The sequence below is a fragment of the Esox lucius genome, chromosome 13 (genome assembly GCF_011004845.1).
Source record: "Esox lucius isolate fEsoLuc1 chromosome 13, fEsoLuc1.pri, whole genome shotgun sequence".
NCBI classification, from domain to species: Eukaryota; Metazoa; Chordata; class Actinopteri; order Esociformes; family Esocidae; genus Esox; species Esox lucius.
In genome coordinates, this window is record NC_047581.1 from 31,464,263 (window position 1) to 31,487,257 (window position 22,995).

Consider the following 22,995-nt stretch of genomic DNA (forward strand, 5'->3'; position numbering starts at 1 on the left):
AGGGATGTCCCAGACATCCCAGAGCCCTGCGACGGGAACAAAAAAAAAAAAACCCAGACGTACTGACCGCGCAGTCTCCGGGTTGGTCATCTCGATTATTCTCTGCGGTCACTGTATAGAAACCAATTACGCAACACTACGCATGGCTGGACTTACGTGACATGTCGGGAAATGTAGGCTTTGACTGTCGACAACGGAAATCCTTTCACCTAAAAAGGCGAACTACTTGAAAATATTCTTTACCCAGTTATCCAATTAGGTGATTTCAAACTAGAAGAAGTTAACCTAAAACACTACCAACCTACTGCAAAACGTGGATGTAATGTCGTTCACTACTCACTACACCTTAATATCTGTGAGAGGATTAGGACGACAACCATCATGGGACGTTTGTTATTGGCCGATCCACATCATATTGAGTTATCATAAATAATGCAATTTGATTGGAAGATTCCCAATCGACTGCCAGTGTTTTGATCCTTTCCAAATTGCTCTGTAATTCAGGGGCCATCTTAGATTTGAACTACTACTACAAATCGGTCAACTGGACATTTATTTTTCTGGGAAACCAATCAAGGCATATGCCTGCTGAAATATAACTAAGGGGTCACGACACCTTTATTTTGATAAAAAGCTTACTGGTGGGTCAAAATAAGTGTTTTAATCATATTTATAAAAGCTATACAGTGCTTGTTGATACTAACATTGTTTACAAAAACTAAAGTATAGAATACATGTTAGACAGACTGTACATCCAAAACACTCCCAAAAATGTATAGAGAAAAATTATCTTCAGGTTAATAATTAAGCGATAAATCCCATTCTGTGTATTCATAACACCAAGATGCTAACTGACTCACTCTGCCACATGAAACAGCCTGTATCCTTTAACAGTTTTTACAGTGTTCATGTGTTTCTCATTTCCTTCTTATTTCCTCCTGCTTTTTCATTTAATCGGTGGAACCGGTTAGCCCTGTCCTCATAACTCTCAGTCGTCAGCATTCAAGGCAGCCATGTCCAAACATCCACACGTATGGGTCCTCTGAGCCCAGAGTTCCAAGCAGGTCGAAGCACACGGCTCTGTCCTCCAGGAGAATGTCAAGCTGTCCAATGAGGTCCAAGCAGAGGTGTTCCAGCAGACTCAGACACACGCCCCAGTCATCCACCCTTTCAGGACCACCGAGTGAATTTAACCACAAGGATCCGAAAATGTCCAGAGACTGTGGCCAGTCTTCAAGCAGGTCCGCCATTGCCTCTGTCCTGTATAACTGGGATGGTGAATCCAGTCGGGTCTCTGGCTGTGAAGCTGTGCCTAGTTCGTTCATGGCCAGGCTCATTAGGAGTAATAAATGGCATCCATGCTGTTTATCACGATGGGACAAGTGTTATGTCTCTCTCCCACTCTCTCTCTAATTCTCTAACTCATCTTCTCTGGAGCTTAGTGGAGCCATCTGTCTACATCCTGAATTTAACCACCTTCCCCATTGAAAACACACGCACACACACACACACACACACACACAAGCATGCACAGACTAACACACACAGCAAAAGAGCCTGACGAACTGCAACGGATTAGTCAGTACTAAGAAGAGGCTCATTGGCCCTTGGTTCACAGGAAGTGCCCGGAATTTCTCACTTCTGTCCCTCCAAACCAACTTTTAAGGTTTACACATCCTCCTATTCCATCATACATTCATTGAGGGAAGTTGGAGAGGACAGAGACGTTGGGGAAACGTTTTGCCCTTTTCTGCATTTACTACAAATTACCACCAGGTGGTGCTCATTATCTCAAATTGGATCTTTGGAGTCTTATACCTGGCAGAAGCTGATACCTCCGGAGGTACTTTTTCTTTATATTTGATGCTTTTAGTATTCGGGCACTGCCTGAGTGGCACATTCAATATCTCCATTCAGGTTCTAGTTCTTTTTACACTACTCAAGAACATTCTTATACAGAAGACCATTCGGGTTGTAGTTCTTTATACAGAAGACCATTCAGGTTGTAGTTCTTTGTACAAAAGACCATTCAGGTTCTAGTTCTTCATACGCTACTCAAGTCAAGTCTGTAAGTAAATTTGAGCATGGGAAAAGGAGCTACTGCCTAAAGCTAGAAATGCCAATCCTACTATAATTGATCTTCTACCAACAATCCCTTCTATTTCAACCCTTAGGTAATTGACACATCCTTTAATCCTCCACAAAGTTCTAATGTCTGAGATTTCCTGTGGTTAAGTAACCCCCCCAGTTTAATTTGATCGATCTCACTAACCTACACAACTACATATGGGTTGGTTTACTCACTCTGTAAGCATTCTGGGGGTAAAGTGTGACAGCAATCTGCAACTTGGTTTTGTTAACTTGACTGATGTGTTATTATGAGAAAACACATAGAGATACTAAAGCCATTGAATTGTTCTCAGCATGATACTGATGGCTTCTTAGGTCAATCGAACAATACATTTTCATGCCAGGAATAAAAAGGTTGGCTCTCTTTATTCTCCTTTCTTATAGAGGGTAACCTTAAACATGGCGTGAACAAAGGCTATCACCCCCAGGTCCCTTGGCGCCATAACTATCAGACCATGGATTTGTGGGAAAGGAACTGTCCCTTCAGCCCCAGTCGCCGATCAAATTGAAAAGTGACCCCAACCGAACAGATTAATGAGCACACTGGATGATTCCACGTGATGTTCAGGAAGACGTGTGTGTGTTCCTCTGACCCAATGCCGTCCGACATTCACGGCCGTCTCTGTTGCTGCCACTCAGGACGGAAGATTCAGAAAAGTAACCAGCCCCGGGCAAATGTGAGCATGTCCATTCAGTCACCAGAATAACTGGCCGTCCTTGTTCCTGGTCCCTGCACAGCCCCGAACAACAGGCCGCGGCTATGCCGAGGACCTTGGTTTGAAGTTCGATCCATGGGAAACCCGGGGCACAAAGATGCGGCGGGACAAAGCAGACACAGTGCTGACGGTCCCCAGGGTGGCATTGTGGAGCACGGCTCCCAGAACCTGCCCCAAATTCAGCGCCCCCCTGGGAGGGGCCACTCCCCGAACCGCCAATGGCAGCCGTGGCCAGGAATATCTCCACAAAGACGGATTGGTTTACACCCTGAAATCGAGGGCTGGGTGTGGGGGGTATTACACAGAGAACAGGCTGGTCTGAGAAGCTTTTGTGACTGGATCCTTTGCAGCCTGTTTCTTGCCAGGACCGGGGTAAGGGGGCTGTTTGAGGGGGAAGGGATCAGTGACATCACTAAGTGGATTTGAGTTGTGTTGGACGGATCACAGATAGTGGGAGATGCACGGACAAAGCTGCCCAGCAGTTGAGAATTCCTGGTTTCATTTTCCAGGCTCTGTCCCTGGGTGCCAAGTGCACGTCCACACTTACAGTCGATAAACCTGTCCTTTCATCATGTCAATACGTTCACATGCTGCAGGTGACGACTGAGATACTGGGAACAGGATAGAATGCAATTGAACGTTAATTTGCCTTTCATTTGACCGAATGTGTCAGAATCACGTGAACGTGTGTAAGAAAACTAGACTTGTTTGCTTCAAAAACTTTGATTTGATGATCGATCACAGGGCAGCTGCCGATGACAATGACTACCATGAGTTCCTAATATCTGAGCCTGATCAGATGGGTTGGAAACATTAGGATCCTTTCTGTTCAACATTCCATTTAAAAAAGTGAATCCTCGGGAAGTCACCAGGGCCAGATGGCATTGCAGGCCGTGTCCTCAGGGGTGGAATGCCACCTCCATATTCAAACTTTCCCTGTCGCTGTATGCAGTCCCCTCCTGCTTCAAACAGACCACCATCGTCCCTGTACCGAAGAAATCTTCCATCACCTGCCTGAACGACAACCGCCCTGTAGCACTGACCTCCACCATCATGAAGTGCTATGAGTGGCTGGTCAGAACCCACATCTGCTCCACCCTTCCTGACACCTTGGACCCCTTTCAATTTGCATACCGCCCCAATAGATCTACGGATGATGCCATCGCCCTGACGACACATACTGCCCTCTCCCATCTGGAAAAAGGCAACACATACGTGTGGATGGGCAACCTCACCGACTCTGCACTGACCCTGAGCACCGGAGCCCCACAGGGCTGTGTACACAGTCCCCTCCCTATTCACACATGACTGCTTGGCGAAACAGAGCTCCAACACCATCCTCAAATTCACAGACGACACTACCATCCTGGATCTCATCTCCAACAATGATGAGACCACTTACAGAGAGAAGGTAAAGAACCCGGCTACATGGTTCCAGGGCAACAACCTCTCTCTCAACGTCTGTAAGACTAAGGAGATGATTGTGGATGATTGTGAAAGTGGCAGAGGGGGGGTCATGCCCCCATACACATCGATGGAGTTGAAGTGAAGAGAGTCTCCATTTTCAAGTTTCTAGTTGTGTTCATCAAAGATGACCATGGTCCAGACAAGCAAACTTGTCAGTGAAAACTGCCCAAAAACGACTATACCTTCTGAGGAGACTCAAGAAACTTGGCATGTCTGTAATTACTGGAGTTGGTGAAGTTGGTGAGAGACATTTTGGCATGTCTCTCACCAACTTCAACAGGTTCAACATTTTTGTCAACATCACATTGGATGTTTTCCTGTACAATGCAGTGTACAATACTTTGTCACTTGGCAGGTAATTTGCCAATTTGCCAGATTTTGATGATTGAATGGATCATTTTGCATGTGATGACTCACATGATGAAAGAATGTTTAGAAGTTATGAAGAGTTTGACAATTTCACTGAGAAAACACTAATTGGTTTTTAATTGGGGGTTTTTTCAGCAAGCTATGTGCATGTAGGTATTGTGCCTATTGTAGACAATTGTACTAACTCTTTTGCACACATTTTCCAAAACACGTGCAGTTTGATTAAATTAATACAATTCTAATCTTTTTTCAGAGATTTGAACTTACTGTTTGAAAAAAATCATTCCCATCGTTAGCTTCTGATTCTTTTGCAGACTAATGATGGACCCAAGTCAGGGGGAGAACTGTTCTTTGTTGTTTATTCACAAAATACAGTACATTACTCTTACTTGTTCTTTCCAAATGTCTTTATGCTTTCCCAATTGTCCTGGTCTTAAACAGCACATATACTGTATACTAGACCAAAATTTAGACCAGCACATCCTACTTCCTGGACGTCTGCCAATCATATAAGTGTATTATACATATGTATCCTAACCTTATTTGGTATAGTGTCCCTTCTTGAGTTTCTCCAATAATAGACAGCAGCTGTTTACTCTGTGCACCTCATATAGCACCCAATGGCAAATAATTATTCCTCTGTGTTGTGTTCGTTTAACAAGAGTATAGGACTAACATACGCCGGTCCGCCCTTCAGAACGCCGGTCAGACACCGCCCCGACGGACCCCCGCACGCAGCACCCTTGCGGGGCCACGCACGAGAGCCCACGAGGCGGGCTTCCCGGCGAACCTAGTGGCGGTGGCGAGGGGAGGGCACGGAGCAACTGCTCTCCCAGCCACGGCGCGTTCCCAGCCCCGCTTCGCTCCCAAGCCCGACCGAGGTTAATACGGATCTGATTTGCCGACTTCCCTTACCTACATTGTTCTAACATGCCAGAGGCTGTTCACCTTGGAGACCTGCTGCGGATATGGGTACGGCCCGGCGCGAGATTTACACCCTCTCCCCCGGATTTTCAAGGGCCAGCGAGAGCTCACCGGACGCCGCCGGAACCGCGACGCTTTCCAGGGCTTGGGCCCCTCTCTCGGGGCGAACCCATTCCAGGGCGCCCTGCCCTTCACAAAGAAAAGAGAACTCTCCCCGGGGCTCCCGCCAGCTTCTCCGGGATCGTTCGCGTTACCGCACTGGACGCCTCGCGGCGCGTCCACGCGCGGTCCCAGGGGGGTCTCGGCGTTCGGGGAGCACCGCGGCGGCCCGACAGAACGTCTCAGGTGAGCCCGGGCGACCGGCCACCGTCCCACGTTCGACCACGACCTCAGATCAGACGAGACAACCCGCTGAATTTAAGCATATTACTAAGCGGAGGAAAAGAAACTAACAAGGATTCCCTCAGTAGCGGCGAGCGAAGAGGCCAGCGCCGAATCCCCGTCCATCTGGCGGACGCGGGAAATGTGGCGTATAGAAGACCGCATCTCCCGGCGTCGATCTGGGGCCTGAGTCCTTCTGATCGAGGCCCAGCCCGTGGATGGTGTGAGGCCAGTAACGGCCCCTGTCGCGCCGGGGTTCGGTCTTCTCAGAGTCGGGCCCAAAGCGGGTGGTAAACTCCATCTAAGGCTAAATACCGGCACGAGACCGATAGCAGACAAGTACCGTAAGGGAAAGTTGAAAAGAACTTTGAAGAGAGAACTTTGAAAACACATGCTTTCTCACACTATTCTAGAATTGTGCCAAAGCGATCGTTTTGGCTCACCAGATACACACCAGCATTTAGCTTGACAAAAAAGTACAAAATTGAAATGTATATATAACAAACATCTCCAGGGTTGACTGCCATGGTGAAGAAACATCAATGAGAATGTATTTTTCCATTTTGGTGGCACTGGCCAATTTACTGACACAATAACTAGGTTTTGAAGCAGGAATTAAATGTTTGGGGTGAGTTACTACAATTTGCCATAGAGTTGTGATGTCCGAAGAAACAGTTGTGATGATTGTACTTACAGTTTTTCAAAAAAAATTTGAAAAACTGTAATGGTTTTATTTACACATCTGTGGGGAAGGTAACACACCTGTCTGGATGAGAACACACCTGTCTGGATGAGAACACACCTGTCTGGATGAGAACACACCTGTCTGGATGAGAACACACCTGTCTGGATGAGAACGCACCTGTCTGGATGAGAACGCACCCATCTGGATGAGAAAACACCTGTCTGGAAGGGAACACAACTGTCTGGATGAAAGCACACCTGTATGGAAGAGAACACACCTGTCTGAATGAGAACACACCCATCTGGATAAGAACACACCCGTCTGGATGAGAACACATCTTTCTGGAAGGTAAAACAATATAGTTAGTTATGAACTACAACACATCTAAGGTTAAAAATAAAGCTTTGTCATTTCATTCAACATATTCCGGATGTAAGTTATAATTAAATAATTAATACATTTTAATATTGTTATTTAATAATCCTTTATAAGTGCTTATTGTGTTTAGATATTACAGTGCTACCAAATTCAGCATTTGACATACAACTGATTCCTGTTCTACAACTTATCAATGATCCTTTATTTATCAATTATGATTAATTACAATGTTAGTTTCCGGTTGTGTGAAAAAGCTTCTCCACAACCGTGCTCATCACTGAAACTGGCCCCTGAGAGTGGCCCCCAATGGCCCCCTGTCCAGTCAGCCTCGTCTGATAAGCGAAACACCGACCAGGCCAATTCGCCACCACAGGTGATGAGTCACCCACACAAACCTCTATCTCCATGGGGATTCAGACGCATGGTACTCTGCCCCTGACAGCCTGATGAGGAGTTCTTTGTATCGTCTGTTTCCGTGGACGACAGGGGTCCCGGGACATCAGGGGAAAACGTTCAATGGAACAGATTAGCAGCTCTGCTCTGCCACCGTTAGCATTTCACAGCCTACACTTACTTACTGATACAAGCCTGGGAAAGGGTGTAGGCATTGTGGGTACCGTAAGTGTGGGCGTTCGAAATGCAGTAGTGAAAAGTGAAACAAGATGAATGGCTTTTACTAGTGTTTTCTGTTTATATACTGCTCGTAAATATTTGATGTATTCTCTTTTGTTGTATTAAAAAAATGCTCAGTGGTTTATCTTTTATGTCTCACCATAAAACTGTTCACAATTCAGTTGTTGTCATGTCACTTGAGGGACATGCCTCATTCTCTTCGTTGCCACTCCAACCCAAACAAGTGCGCCAGAGCCAAGGACTTAGTTGGTTAACAAGCTGAATTAGCTTAGTTATTGCTGTGGTTGGAGTGAACTCTGTCAGGACAGTGTCTCTCCTGGAGCGCCCTGGACTAGTCCCTCTCAGTGTTTATTTTACTGATTGTGCATGTTTGGACAGACTGTTTCTTTCACATCTAAAAAAGCTTTGTGCAACCACAAGAGCATGGTAAATATTTGCTTGGAAACTGGCCCCATTTTAAATGATTTCATCTTACAGTGGCTGTTTGTGTAGTGGATATCAAATATCACCAAAAAGTATATAAGGGTGTTTTTCTTATAGTTATAGAGAACAGTCTACGGATGAAGAAGCCCATCACGATGGTTGTGAAACTGCCTCTCGTCCTGTGATTCATCAAGCTCCATCTCCAATCAAACTGAACTAAGAAAGCGTGAAAAAAGGATTTGAAAGAAAAAAGGGAAGAAAACAAGAAGGCCTTCTTCTGTTGTCTGAAGGGGAGTTGCTCCTTGGTGGAGTTCACAGACCCCTCCCCTCTTCAGTGTGCCTCCAATGGCTGAGAGTTATGTGCAACGCCTCCTCCAAATTCACTCACATGGCCCTTTCATTCCCTTCCTTCCTTTTCTCGAGCACTGGCTGCGCCAGCTCCGACTTAAAGATCTTCTCTGATCTCCTCTACATTGGCTGATCTCCTGAACAAGATTCACCCCAAAATAATCCCGCTCAAGGCTGAGAAATTGTGTCCACACATGTTGAAAGGTACAGTTGCAAGTCATTTCTCACTTTTTGTTTATGTCTGACTGAACACCTGGCTGTGCGCTGCTCGCTGTTGATTACCTGCTGTTTGGCAGCTTAGTATGCTTTCCAGGAATGGGATCTTTCTGTTATGTCCACATATGGCTTCACTAAAGCCAAAGTTTGGCTTATTTACGCTATTTCATAGTAGCTAGAGGAATGTAGCTCATGCAATATATAGTTACCAAATGACGACTCCTGACCCAAAAAAGTGTTTATTCATCTACTTTTCTGTTAAATACATTTATATTTTTTAGTTAACGTTGTTTTTTTTGTTTTATTTTAGTTAATTGATTAGTTTGATCCAGTGCATGAAAAAAGTTGCTCCAATGGATGAAATTTAATGTCCTCAGTTGTTTTTTCCTCTTGCCCCTTAATGGTCATTGTAGGGAGGATTCTCAGTGGAACATAGTTCTACATAAAACATCTCTATACATATTTCTGAACATTCGGTTGTTTGATGCTTAATTTTATTCATTTTTTAAATGAATCATTCCGTTTAATTTTCACTGGAAGCACTACCAGTACAGAACAGATGAACAACAAAAAGATTCAACATTAGCAACACTGGTCAAGCATTTCCAACATTAGCAACACTGGTCAAGCATTTCCAACATTAGCAACACTGGTCAAGCATTTCCAACATTAGCAACACTGGTCAAGCATTTCCAACATTAGCAACACTGGTCAAGCATTTCCAACATTAGCAACACTGGTCAAGCATTTCCAACATTAGCAACACTGGTCAAGCATTTCCAACATTAGCAACACTGGTCAAGCATTTCCAACATTAGCAACACTGGTCAAGCATTTCCAACATTAGCAACACTGGTCAAGCATTTCCAACATTAGCAACACTGGTCAAGCATTTCCAACATTAGCAACACTGGTCAAGCATTTCCAACATTAGCAACACTGGTCAAGCATTTCCAACATTAGCAACACTGGTCAAGCATTGCACCAGGGTTTGACCCTGAGACGTTCACGTGTGCGATTGCATAGCCCTGTCTCACCCCCCCCCCCCCCCATATTGTTTCACCTCTGCTCTAAGACCAGTCTGTGGAACCAAGCCTGGATCAGGATATATAGAACCTTCTGGTTCTGTGAATAAAGAGGCACCAGGGGTGGTACAACCAGCAGACATGACTCAGAGCAACGGGGAGAACTCGCAGGCCCAAAACCGGGTCAGACAGATCCGCGACGGGTTCCAGTCTCGCTCCCTGAAGGCCAAGCAACGGATGGAGAGCCTCACTAAGGATGACGTCAAGGGCTTCTTTCTCAGAAACGCCTTTGTAATCTTCACTGTTGCTGCTGTGATCATTGGTGAGTGTCCTGGGTCTTGTTGTGGGGCGACTCAGCTTATCAAGAGAAAGAGAAGAGGGGCACAAGGGATTCTGAGGCTTTTTTCACAAATCCTCCCTTTCCCAATCTGTCTTCATGTCTTTCTCTCTCAACCCAGTTCCCTTCCTCTCAATCTCTCGGTCCATGTCTCTCTGCCTCTCTCTCAGATTCCCTGTCTCTCTCTCTCGCTCTCAATCTCTCAATCGGTCTCAAAATCACATCACGCCAGAAAGGGTCACAATTTAGGATCCGTGGTGTCAGCAGAGCCTTTGAGAGCAGTCTAACTTCCCACAATGCTTTCAGGCTCCCATTTAAACCAGAGTCATATAAAGTGTGTGGAGGAACCCTTCACTGACCTTTGACCTGCCCATTGACCCTTAGCCAGTCCCAGCAGGATGGGAGTCCGGACACGCCTGGTCTGTGACATATGCCCAGTGATAGAATTTCACACACATTCCACCCAAGAAATGGCCTGAACCCTAACCCCACCACCTGGAGCCATGCTTCATTTAAAGTTCGAAGGGGCACAAATTGCAGCCTATTTCCAAAGGAACGTACTACATGGAGACAATTGGGTTTGGGACAAAAACTAAACTGCTGTTGTTTTTAGACTTCTCGGTGAGATATCAGATTGTGGGCTGCGAGTGGATATGCAGGTAAATGAGTGAATCAGCATGGGGAATTGTGGATGGATGGGTAAATAAACGCTTTTACGTTTTGCAGATGTTCATGCACATGTCCTCCTGTTGTAATTTTTCAGGTATAGGGCTGGGGTTTGCCCTGCGGCCATACAAGATGACCTATCGCGAGGTGAAGTACTTCTCGTTTCCCGGCGAGCTGCTGATGCGCATGTTGCAGATGTTGGTGCTTCCGCTCCTGGTGTCCAGCCTCATCACAGGTTAGACTGAGAAACTGGCGGTTCCAGTGTGTCACACGGCTTCAGCTGTTGCCTCGGCACTGTTTGGAAACTCCTCCTACTTTCCTAATGCAAGCACAGCTTGGAGACATGACAATTACTTCCTCCACCCTGTTTGGAAAGTGCAGAAAATGAATGTGTTCAGTGTAGTCAAGTCTGCTATTTTGAGCTCTGTATTTTCAGTTGAACTGCTGTTGCAAAATTGCTGTAGTGTCTGGGTATGCAGTGTTTGCCGTCATACTGCAAGTTCCGGTCCGTAATAACCACTTTAGGAACGTAGGAAGGCGGGGTTTGTATCGTATTTGAACAGGGTTCCGCTAATACCATGGCGTTTGGCTCCGCCCACATTGTTCACATTGTATTGGAATACACAACAGTAGGCTAATGATCAATATTCCAGCCCCTCCCCGATGATAGCACAAGAGATGTACAGGAGGTCTTTTTCCAGCAAAAACGTGTTCTCCGCTTCGTCCCTGTACTCCGTGGTCACGTCCTAAATGCACCCTGTTCCCTTAATAGGTACACTGTCTTGAGCAGTGCGTGTTGGTTCTGGTTACCAGTAGTAGTACCCAATGGACCCATTTCAGAGGCAACCCAAAGCAAAAACGAGGCCATGTTCACGGAGCCACTGATGTTTATTGTTTTTGGGTCTAGGTGTGCTTCCAGATGACCTCGCAGCCGGGTCATGTTTCTCCAACCACGAGTCACGCTAAAACATCTGTGGTGTGGCCACACTAGGCTGGTACCTGGCTGTGTCTGTTTGTTTGTATTTGAAGGGAAGTGGGCGTGCCGAGCACGTGTCCTCTGAGTGGTCACTCACAATGAGTGACAGGGGGCTGATCCAGTCCCCTTGAGGAGCTTTTGGCCTATAATAACCAGCTTTGTTACCGAGGAGCTCTGCATTAACATAATGCCTGAGCTAATGTCACATGATGTAGAATAGTAAACAATGCCCTTTTTTTCAGACCAAAGCTTGAAAAACAATATAAAGTAAAAACTATGATAATGATATGTAGCCAGGCCTTTTCATTTTATCAAGGAGTAACCGTTTCCTGGAGTTTTCTATTCTAAAATAGGTATACTGTAGCACAGAGAGTGATTTCTCTATGTTTCTGTGTTTCTTTGTATGGAACGTAGTATGTCTTTGTGTATAACTGTTATAGGATAGTTTGGTATGCTGGATAACAGTGAAATGTTTTCTCCATTCTGTTCCTTACAGTCAGACCGAAAGAACTGACTCCCAGGTATGGCTGATCTATTTTCGCTTACCTCCAACCTTGACTGCACTTTAATAAAAGTTTTATAGAGCTGGGACAGGTAATACTTTTGCCTGTTCTTAAGCAAGTCCCAATCGTTAACATTTGAGTCTCAAGTCAAGTCTCAAGTGATGAAGGGCAAGTCTTGAGTAGTCCTGCAAATCTCAGCTCATGTGGGGTCAAGTCAAAAGTTCCTGGCAGTCCGTTTCAAGTCCTTATGTCCATGGTTGCGTTTAATGCCATTCTGGGATGGTGAAAACCTAAACAAATTGTCAAAAGCCTGAGTTAAACAACAAGTCATAGATATTCAAGTCGAGTAGCAAGTGTTTTTTGGTTTTTGTTTAGTAAATGTCTAAGTTGCAAAAGTCAGTTGACCTGGGTCAACAGCGGAGATGGTTTACTCCAAGATTGTAGTTGAGAATGTACCCTACTCTATTGTCAACTTGGGATTAGCTTGAACTTGTTGATCAGAGCTTTGCACGGTTTTAGTATCGAGATAAACCCATTTAATTAGTTTAATTCTGTTTTGAGGATTTAGAGTGTTGAGTCTGGGAGGGAAAGTGAGTGGGGGGGAGATGGTTGGCCTGAATAGGGGTTGTAAGGCTAGGTGCTGTTGCCGGCAGATTCATCCAATAGTAGCTTCACACCCAGGTCGAGTTTGATCGGGGTCAGAGGTCGCAGTGGAAATGTAGAGAGAGAGCCTGGAATAACAAAGGAGCCGTTCTCTCAGCTTTTCCAATCTTTTGAGCCTCTGTTTCCCTCAAAATGTTTGGTGAGAGAAACCCCCCCCCCCACCCCGTTTTTAATGGTGACAATTGAATCTACAATTCATCAACTGACAATGGTGGAGGAATCTATTGAAAGTAAAAATAAACGTTTTGAATACTTTGATAATCTAAGCTTTGTTTCAACAGAAACAAACCTACAGAAAGTTAAGAATATAACAATGTGTTTACTTAGCAGCATTATGTTTTTTTTTGTCCTGAGCGGTTATTTGTCCTTGTTGGACTTTCATTTAGAGAATGACCTGGATAAGGCAGGAATCATTTGCAGGATATTTCGACCGCAAACATGATTTTGATGAAATAGACAAATATTGTTGAGCTTGACTGGATTTTGTCCTTGGATAGTAGAAAATAAATAATGTGAACACTTTTGATACCATGACACCACAGTGATGGAAGAGCATTTTAATGTGTTACGTCGTGCAGCATTGGAAATTTTTTGATTCTTTTGTACCCAAATATCCAGGGGTTGAATTGAGATTTGGGGAATGGGTGAGATATACTTTCTACTACTAAAATGTTAAACTGCAGGCCATTTCATCCATATGTGCAAGAGATCAGCACCTGCTGGCTCCCGCCCAATGTAACCCCTCTAGGAGTTGCATTTCAGTAATATCTACAGGATTCATGACATGCCTGTCCTTCAAAGTTTTTAGTTTGTTACAACTTCTAAGATCATTGGGGAGGCAGGGCAGTGGAGGTAGAGGGGGGGACCAGTGGAGAGGCAGGGTAGTGGAGGTAGATGGGGGGCCAGTGGAGAGGCGGGGTAGTGGAGGTAGATGGGGGGCCAGTGGAGAGGCAGGGCAGTGGAGGTAGAGGGGGGACCAGTGGAGAGGCAGGGTAGTGGAGGTAGATTGGGGGCCAGTGGAGAGGCAGGGTAATGGAGGTAGAGGGGGGGCCAGTGGAGAGGCAGGGTAGTGGAGGTAGAGGGGGGGCCAGTGGAGAAGCAGGGTAGTGGAGGTAAAGAGGGGGCCATTGGAGAGGGATGGTAGTCGAGGTAAAGAGGGGGCCATTGGAGAGGGATGGTAGTCGAGGTAGAGGGGAGGCCAGTGGAGAGGCTGGGTAGTGGAGGAAGGGGGGCATTGGAAAGGGAGTGTAGTGGAGGTAGAGAGGGGGCCATTGGAGAGGGAGAGTAGTGGAGGTAGAGAGGAGGCCATTGGAGAGGGAGGGTAGTGGATGTATAGAGGGGGCCATTGGAGTGGGGGCCATTGGAGAGGGAGAGTAGTGGATGTAGAGTGCAAAAAGGACCCTATAATGTTTCTGCTGTAGGCTGTCTCTCTACGGCTGTGTGGTCTGCATGTGACGGTGATGGTTCTTGTGGTCGTCCCTCCTGCTTCCCTCACTACTACTGAAAGACTGCATTCCCTTCTGCTCCTGCGTAAAAACAAACTTTGAGGCCACACATTTCATGAAGCGACTGAACTACACAGGTTTTTATGGGTGGATGCATAAGAAGGAGAAGGACAAGGGACTGGTGGAGCCTCATTTGTTCTACCCCATGGCTAATACAGTTTTCACACTAACACTCAGATTTCCTTCAAATTTTGTTTGCTTGCTTCCGTGCTTCTCCTTTCAAAGCGAACACCACTGTGTTGGTGTGTGACTGGCAACGTAGGCCTGGGCTCTTCTCAAATGGCTTATTCAGGGGTCTTCAAGACTGTTCACTAAAGGGACAGTCAATTTCGAGTTCAACATCAGAAACCCACGTGCATTTTGAAATAGGTCTAACTACAGAAGCGTAGCACACAGGAAGAGTTAAACTCCTCAGCCTGTAATGCCAAGACTCACACTGAACGGTATACGTTTAGACGATCAAATAGGTTTGAGCCTTGGTGTGAGCTTAACCAGAGAGAAGGGGTGCATTCAAAGCAAGTGGTGTGCTTAGATGCAGTCAGATTGTCGGCAGTCCCACAACTCCAGGCAAGCCCATAATGAATAGTTCACATTAGTTTGCTGAGGTAATGCTGGAGATCTATGGCAGTGGTTCCCAAACCAAGGGTGCTAGGTCCCTGGGGAAACATGGCTTATCTACAGAGGGCACTTGAGAAGACTCTTGAGACCATAGATTTACTGGTAAGATGTTCACGAGAGGTTCTTCAAAGGCAATGACGTGCAGGTCAAAACTCAGTAGGTAGTATAGTTACCAGAAAAGTTGGGAACCGCTGACCTGGGGTCGGTTTGAAATGGCATTCTAGTTCTGGGGTGAATAGGTATATGGTCCAAAGGTCAAAATAAGTGCACTAAATCTGGAATTCAAGTCCCACAAAGGCCTATGCAGAGTTAATGGCCTTCATGTTGATGGTCCTGGACCTGACTGAAGACGTATTGTGCTTCCGATTAATTGGCATTAACACGAGAGACCCCGGACGGTTTATGCAGCTCTAACGTCACAATGTCTTCTCTGTAGCACTTTTGTCCGACAAGCATTCCCCACACGGGAAAGTCATTCTCTCACTCTCAGGGATGAAATTTTGGAGGCTGCATTCGTTTGTTGTCAGGGTTACGGGGGAGCCAGACTAAGTCAAGACGTTTTCCCAGGGCTGTCCAAAAAGGAAAAGGAGAGGGGAGGCGGAGGCGGAGGGAGATGAAAGAAAGAGGATTCCAGGCAATAAGATCAGTGTGTAAAGGGGCACAGATGGGGACTGCAGCACATTGAAATAGAGGCCACAGAGGGCACAGTGTGCACATACATCTCATTCACACCAAAGGCTGCCCTGGCCATGTGTTGCCCTGAAAAGGGAAGAATAGTTCATAAAAATGGTTGGCCATTTATAAATATATAGCTGACACTATTGCTACTAAAGTGAGGCCAGCGTGCGAGAACGTTTCTCTCCCTAGACTCATGGCTCATGTATTTGCACCTTGCTGGGAGACAGTTGAATATGATGTTTTGTTTTCATGGGACTACGACTGAGGGGTTTAATTATGTTGTTTAGCCAACCTTGGAAGGTGGACTCTTTTCATGTCCATTCATAAACAGATGAAAAGACAGAAGGTCACCCGAAAGGTCCCAAAGGTGTCTGTTTCCAATCAGCAAGGGCCAGATTGAGATTACATTACAACACACTGTGCTCATTGCGTTGGTTCTCATGCAATTTTGACAGTTCTTTTCACCAGGTACAGACACCATGGACAGACACCTTTGCCAAGCTTGAACTGTTGTCTGTACGTAAGGAGGGGTTAGCCGTGATTAACAGTAATGCTCCATCATAGGAATAGTGTGCCTTTTAAGCCCTGGCCAACAGCATAGTACTATAAAGGGAATAGTGTGCCTATTAAGCCCTGGCCAACAGCATAGTACTATAAAGGGAATAGGGTACCTATTAAGCCCTGTCCAACAGCATAGTACAATAAAGGGAATATGGTACCTATTAAAGTCCTGGCCAGCATTAGAGCACCATTAAGGAAATAGGGTACCTATTAAGCCCTAGCCTACAGCATAGCACCATCATGATAATAGGGTGGCTATTGAGCTCTGGCCTACAGAATAGCACTATAAAGGGAATAGGTTGATTAAAAAATCAAGTACCCAGCAACTGTAGAATTGGGTGTCATTTAGGAAGGAACACTGGCTCACCGTTTTTTTGGTGCCACCAGGCATGGCGGCCCTGGACAGCCGTGCCTCGGGGAAGATGGGCATGCGGGCAGTGGTGTACTACATGATCACTACGGTGATCGCGGTCTTCATCGGCATCGCCACGGTGCTCATCATCCACCCCGGGAAAGGATCCAAGGACGAGTTCAAAAATCAGCAGAAGATCGAGCAGGTCAGCCCTGCTGACGCTTTCCTGGACCTTATCAGGTAGGCCCATCTTTGTCATAGCACATTCAAGGGAGTTCACCGGCTGGGACTCAAACCCACATCCGGTGATGGTTGACCCGACAACTTAGCCACTATGCCAAGAGATCCGAACCCTGCTGACATGGTCACTATATCTTGAGGTTAAGGTTGTCTCAGCCTTCTGCTGATTGCCTTAGAATTCTCATGCGTTCATTAGAATGATCGGTCTGTTGCTGTAAAGAGTAAAATGTGTAATTGCTTAAATTTTCACAGTGCTAACATTGCCATTGTTTGGTTTTGTCTTGTACAGAAACATGTTCCCTCCTAACATAGTGGAAGCTTGCACACACCAGGTAAGTCCTTTACTGTCCTCCAGAATCTTACCTGCTCCTTACAAACGTCTTACTGACAGATTCAAAGGAAGGGAACAGTGAGCAATCCAGATTCACTGCCGTATCCAGAACCCAGATTGCATATTGTTGGCATTTCAACAACAATATGTAGTATTACAATACATAGTTTTACACCCAAGGGGGAATATCAGGCTACTGCGTACAGCACATGCTTTATATGACAAAGTCTGTCTGTGTGTAAGTTATTCAGTATGTCTGTCCTTCGGAGTGTCAGTTACTCAGGGTGTCACTTTTTCAATGTGACTGTAGACAAAGTGACCTGGCTCTATGTTCAACACCTTTGCCCTTCAGTTTAAAACCCAGCACGGGAAGAGAGTTGTCCACATGAAGATGACAGTGAACAACACCCTCTTCATGCTGAACGGGACGGAGAGCCAGTACGTCACCAGGGAGGAAGTGATCCCCGTCCCGGGACAGGTGAATGGTGTCAACGCTCTGGGCCTTGTGGTGTTTTCCATCAGCTTCGGCCTCATCATCAGCAATATGAAGGAGAAGGGCCAGCCCCTCAGGGACTTCTTCGACTGTCTTAACGAGGCCATCCTGAGACTGGTGGCTGTCATTATGTGGTGCGTGATGTCCATAGTTTGGATTGTGTTTGAGGGTAGTTGCCCCCTGGACATTTAGGTTTTAGGTCTGTTTGAATTTCCTCCACTAATGCTAGATGTGAAGCTAGGGGAAACCTAACCCTGAAAAAGTCAAACTATAGGGTGGATGAGAACCCTGAAAATGTGAATGTGGCTCCATCCCACCTTCCTGTATTATGATTTGGCCCTCCCCCCACTCTAGATCTTTAACTACTTCTGAAAAAACAAAGTGGATTTCAAACAGTGGGTTTCAAACCGTTGGAATTTGTTAAACTGGACAGAACTAGATACAATTATCACTAGCTAACTAGCCTTTGTAGCCAATCAGCCTATATAGCTAAATAGCCTAAATCTGACATGCGGTTTCCATTCTGATTTTCATGGTCAGGTATGCACCCATTGGCATCATGTTTCTGATTGCTGGGAAAATCGTTGAGATGGATGACATCACAGAAATGGGAAGCCAGCTGGGCATGTATACAATGACTGTCATCATTGGCCTGACAATCCACGCCATCGTGGTGCTCCCCACACTCTACTTTGTGATCACGCGGAAGAATCCCTTCATCTTCATCGGTGGACTCCTACAGGCTCTCGTCACCGCACTCGGGACCTCGTCCAGGTGAGTCTTCGTAGTGATAAGATCTCCAGGTAAGATTTGTTTGTCATGGGGTTGGGGGTTCTCTTGGGTGGGAGTAAGTGGGAAAGAGGGGTGAAAGAAAGACAGAAAACAACTATTGCTGCAATGCTACCATTCATTCGAATACCCAAGAGACGGACCCAACCCCAGGGAGAGATCGTCACGCCAAGTCTGTCTGAATCTTTCTCTCCCACTTTCTTTGTCTCTCTCTTTCTCTCTTTCTCATTTCCCTCTGTCTGTTTCTCTCTCTCCCTCTGTTGTTGTCAATTTCATCTCACTCTCAGTTCAGCCACTTTGCCCATCACCTTTAAATGTCTGGAGGAGAACAACGGGATCGACAAGCGTGTGACGCGGTTCGTGCTGCCAGTGGGTGCCACCATCAACATGGATGGCACTGCTTTGTATGAAGCCCTCGCAGCTCTCTTCATTGCCCAAGTCAACAACATGGACTTGAACTTTGGGCAGATTCTGACTATAAGGTATGTGCATGCAATCCATGACCAAAGCTTTTTGGGGAAAAACAAACTACTGCCAAAAGAAGCAGCTACACTTCCTGGCTTCTGCACAAATCATTACATAATACAAACATTAAGTATACTGAACAAAGTTATAAACGCAAACACGCAAAGTGTTGGTCCCACATTTCATGATCTGAAATAAAAGATCCCAGACATTTTCCATAAACGTATTTCTCTCATATGAAATCCATGGACAAATTCATTTATTTTAATATCCTTGTATTAACTGTAACTTGGTATAATCTTTAAAAGTGTTGCATGTTTTGTTCATATTTTTGTTTAGTGTATATCACAAGAGTTTCAATGCTGATGTAAAGTATTCAAGTCTCCGCAATTAAACTTCAGAGTAACTTTTAATCTTTCTGAGAGACAAAGAACATGGCTCAGGTCAATCAATCTTGCGGTTGGTCAAAAACTGACATTTTGTGACAGCCAGGTCACCAAATATGGGGACTGTTGCTGGAAAAAGTGACTCTTTAGTCACTTCAAAATGAGCATGTTTGCACAATTACAGTGGTGAGTCAAAAAAGTAAGGTCTTAAGCATGAAGTGGGCTATGTAAAGAATGTTTGTCTCCAGACCAGGGACCAGAATGGACTGAGCCGTAACGCCAGAGAGGCCTGTTCATTCTGCCAGGACACGTCACGCCTCCATGGCTCTCCATGTGAGAGTAGTGATAGATACGCTGAGACATTTACGGTGAGCCAATTTTCGTGGCTTCGTTCAGCAAAAAGAGACAGCTCATTCGGCTCCCAAAATGGACTTTGCCCAAACTGCATAACAGTCTACTGGGGACCGCATAGACATTTGGAATCCCCAATGTAAAGACCCCAATATCGTTAATATCTGATAATGAAATGCATGCTAAGATTGGCAGGATTTTTACCTTGCCTTATTATTCAGGACGATTGAGTTGGAGTAAGACATGGCAAGTCGCCTACTTTTGGTATTCTTCATTGTGTAACTAAATACATTTAACCCAGTTGCTCCTCATACATATCCCTAGATGATTCCAGTCCACAACCATCTCTGTAACACAAACTGAAATATCAAGTAAATTACAGTGTGTAAATGAAGACACATTTTCTCCCTCATTTAGTCTCTATATCATAGAAGGTGATGACCCTTATAACTACTGTTCACTGGTATTAAAAAGGTTTTGCGCTGCATAAAACATTTTAAAAAACCAGAAAGCAGCCCAAGGATTGACAGATTTGTTGAAATTCCATATGATGTGTTTTTATTGCACATATTTACATTTTGTTAGGAATGACTGTTGGTACTTTTAAGAAGTAAGCATACAGGAAATATATATGATGCAGAGATGGGTTTACTTTAATTAAATTATTGAACTGAATGAGTCATGGCTATGTTACACAACTTTCCACAGCAATTTTGAGTTTAACCATAAGAGTCAAACAAGATTGACGATTCCTGGTTAGAACAAGAGAAATTTTAAAACAAATTATCTTTGCGTTAATTTAGGAGAACATGAAACTGCATGAAAGCCAAAGAAAATGACTCTGCATAAAAGCCAAAGAAAATGGCTGCATAATTGCAAGACAAATTACAGACAATAGAACCAGCAATACATGTAATATTGCAGGGATTTTTAACTTTTTGAAGAAGGCTGAAGAAAATGTGTCAACAAAGTGGAAAAGAATGCTTTTGTTGTGATCTACAGCCTAGGGAACACAGTGCATATCTGTCTGGTTCATTTTCAAGCTACTCCTATCTGTTTAAATGTCTGTATGTCTCTATCCCGCGGAACAGCATTACCGCCACGGCAGCCAGTATTGGAGCAGCTGGGATACCCCAGGCCGGACTGGTCACCATGGTAATTGTTCTGACCTCTGTTGGACTGCCCACAGATGACATCAGCCTCATCATTGCAGTGGATTGGTTCCTGTGAGTGCAGTGCTTCTCATGTCTAATTTATTCATAGTTTCCAATATTTTCATTATCTTTTAAATTGTTTATTTTTCACATGGTGTCAGAGGTTTATTTAAAGTTTGTGATGGAATAGTGTGTGGTCTGTTGCTCACTTAGAAAGAACATGGCATCTGAAATACTGTGGTTGTAGATTTGATTCCAGTAGCAGGGCAGTACTTAAAAGTGAATGCATTCACTTCTGTAAGTCGCTCTGGATACGAGCATCTATTAAATAATTAATATCTAAAATGGAAGGCATTTTTGTTTCCATAGAAAGCAAGTAGACTGTAATTTCTAGCACTGGTGACTTTCCAGGAGCTCAGGCTATCTTAAATATCCGTCACAGATGCTAATGGGCCAAGATACACTCCGTATTGGCAGTGTGACTACGATCTCATTCAATTCTCCCAAGTCCATCTGTTTCTGATTCTATTGACATCTGATTCCACTGTAGAGATCCCATGCATGCAATTCGCTGGCTGTGCAATCATCCTGAAAGGCCTTAAGTAATTTAAACAATAGAAATAAACTAAACAAAAGGAACATGTCCCTCAGAAGGGAAACATTCAGTGTTATAATGGCTCCTCTTATATATATTTGTATATAAATAGAAATATAAGGTGGGCCCTAATATCAATGTATACATAATAAGTGGACTCTTTTCATTTTATACAGGGACAGGTTGCGTACAACCACTAACGTGCTGGGAGACTCAATTGGTGCAGGTATCGTGGCGTACCTGTCCCGTCATGAGTTGCAATCCAGGGATGCAGAGATGGGGAGCTCTGTGGTGGAGGAGAAAGACAAGAAACCCTATCAGCTCATCACCCAGGAGAATGAGTATGAACATGAGAAGCCTCCAGACAGTGAAACCAAGATGTAGGAGCACACTTTGACCTCAGTCTATTACCAGTCTATAGTACTACAGGAACATCTCTGGGGATAAAATAGGGCTTGTTTTGTAAGTGATACGTTATGCTTTTTGTGTTTGGTGTTTTGTTTTTTTATCAGATGTAGCAGCAAGCAATCTATGCCAATCTTCAAACCCTGCCAACTCAATAAGCCCACTTTATGTTGTTTAGACCAAGACAGTAAACTAAGATAATGCATTTTCCTTGATCAAAATTGAAGGAAGGTTTTTGAAGCTGGGCTGATTTGATTTAGATCAATAATTTTTTTTATGTGAATATAGTTAAGAAGGTACATAATTCGTATTAAGTGTGTATGGATTGTCAAGCATCTCAGTGACTTTTTGTCAGAAGACTTTACCTTTCCTTACACTTGACATCACAGTATGTTAATAGATTTGTTTTTCATAAGTCAGATGTGGAAATGATTTGGTATTTTTGTATCATGCTCTTTTAAAATATTTTGTGGCTGATAAAACCAAAATTGTAATTTCATCTGCAGGTGAGATTTAAACAGTGATAGTTTTACATAATCATCATTGTACCAAAAACTCTAAAACATCTGTATGTTACAATTGTGAACCATGCCATGTTGTGTAAAGATACTGCAGTGATCCCTGTAGACGGATACAGTTGAACCCATTTTATGATTTGGTACCCTTGATTTAGGAACTCACTTGGCTAATAACTAACTACATTTACATTCATACTTTAGTCTATGATCCTGTTCTATTGATGATGTGGTTGTTTTGTGACATATCCAAATGGTGCCACAAATATTACATTTACAGAACTGAATTCACGGTAAACAAAAAATGCCACAAATGGAACATTAATTAACATAATTACTGAATTAACTATAAACTTAATGTAATCATGCTCTTAAGATAGTGCTTAAACTAATGGGTGTAGAATTTCACATTTATTGTATGTGTTGCTAGCATGCTCTCTTTTATGAACAAAAAATGCTTTTCATATGCTGTATATACTGTGTGTATAGAATAAGTACACTAGGTACTTCTGTAGATATTAATTGTAGATTTGAAGAGCATAAGATTACATGTGGTGGATGACTGCTGTGAAGACTCATTTAAAGACATTCCTCTGAGCACTTGAGAGCTTGAGAGCTAGAACCTCCCCCAGTGGATATAAATGGTCTAGACACCCCAGTTAAAATGCCAGGTTCTTGTGATATAAAAGAATGAGACAAAAATAAATAATGTCAGAG

General features: G+C 44.3%; 1 protein-coding gene across 2 annotated transcripts; it reads left to right on the forward strand.

Annotated features, from left to right (window-relative positions):
- Nucleotides 1-8,480: 8,480 nt before the first annotated feature.
- slc1a3a (solute carrier family 1 member 3a) lies at nucleotides 8,481-22,995 on the forward strand. Of its 2 annotated transcripts, none has more exons than XM_010877029.5 (10): nucleotides 8,481-8,658; nucleotides 9,751-10,017; nucleotides 10,796-10,933; nucleotides 16,590-16,794; nucleotides 17,084-17,126; nucleotides 17,478-17,752; nucleotides 18,159-18,392; nucleotides 18,695-18,889; nucleotides 20,701-20,835; nucleotides 21,535-22,995. In XM_010877029.5, the coding sequence occupies exons 1-10, from the start codon at nucleotides 8,649-8,651 to the stop codon at nucleotides 21,740-21,742; spliced, it is 1,710 nt and encodes a 569-aa protein (XP_010875331.2). In that variant the 5' UTR covers nucleotides 8,481-8,648; the 3' UTR covers nucleotides 21,743-22,995. The 2 variants fall into 2 exon arrangements, with proteins under 2 accessions (XP_010875331.2, XP_010875332.2); XM_010877030.5 differs by having other exon boundaries at nucleotides 8,482-8,658; nucleotides 9,746-10,017.

Excerpts from the sequence above, each read along its gene's own strand:
- slc1a3a (XM_010877029.5), top strand. Across the intron at positions 10,934-16,589 it reads GGTGTCCAGCCTCATCACAG|GCATGGCGGCCCTGGACAGC; the intron begins GTTAGACTGAGA and ends TGGTGCCACCAG. Across the intron at positions 17,753-18,158 it reads CTGGTGGCTGTCATTATGTG|GTATGCACCCATTGGCATCA; the intron begins GTGCGTGATGTC and ends TTTCATGGTCAG.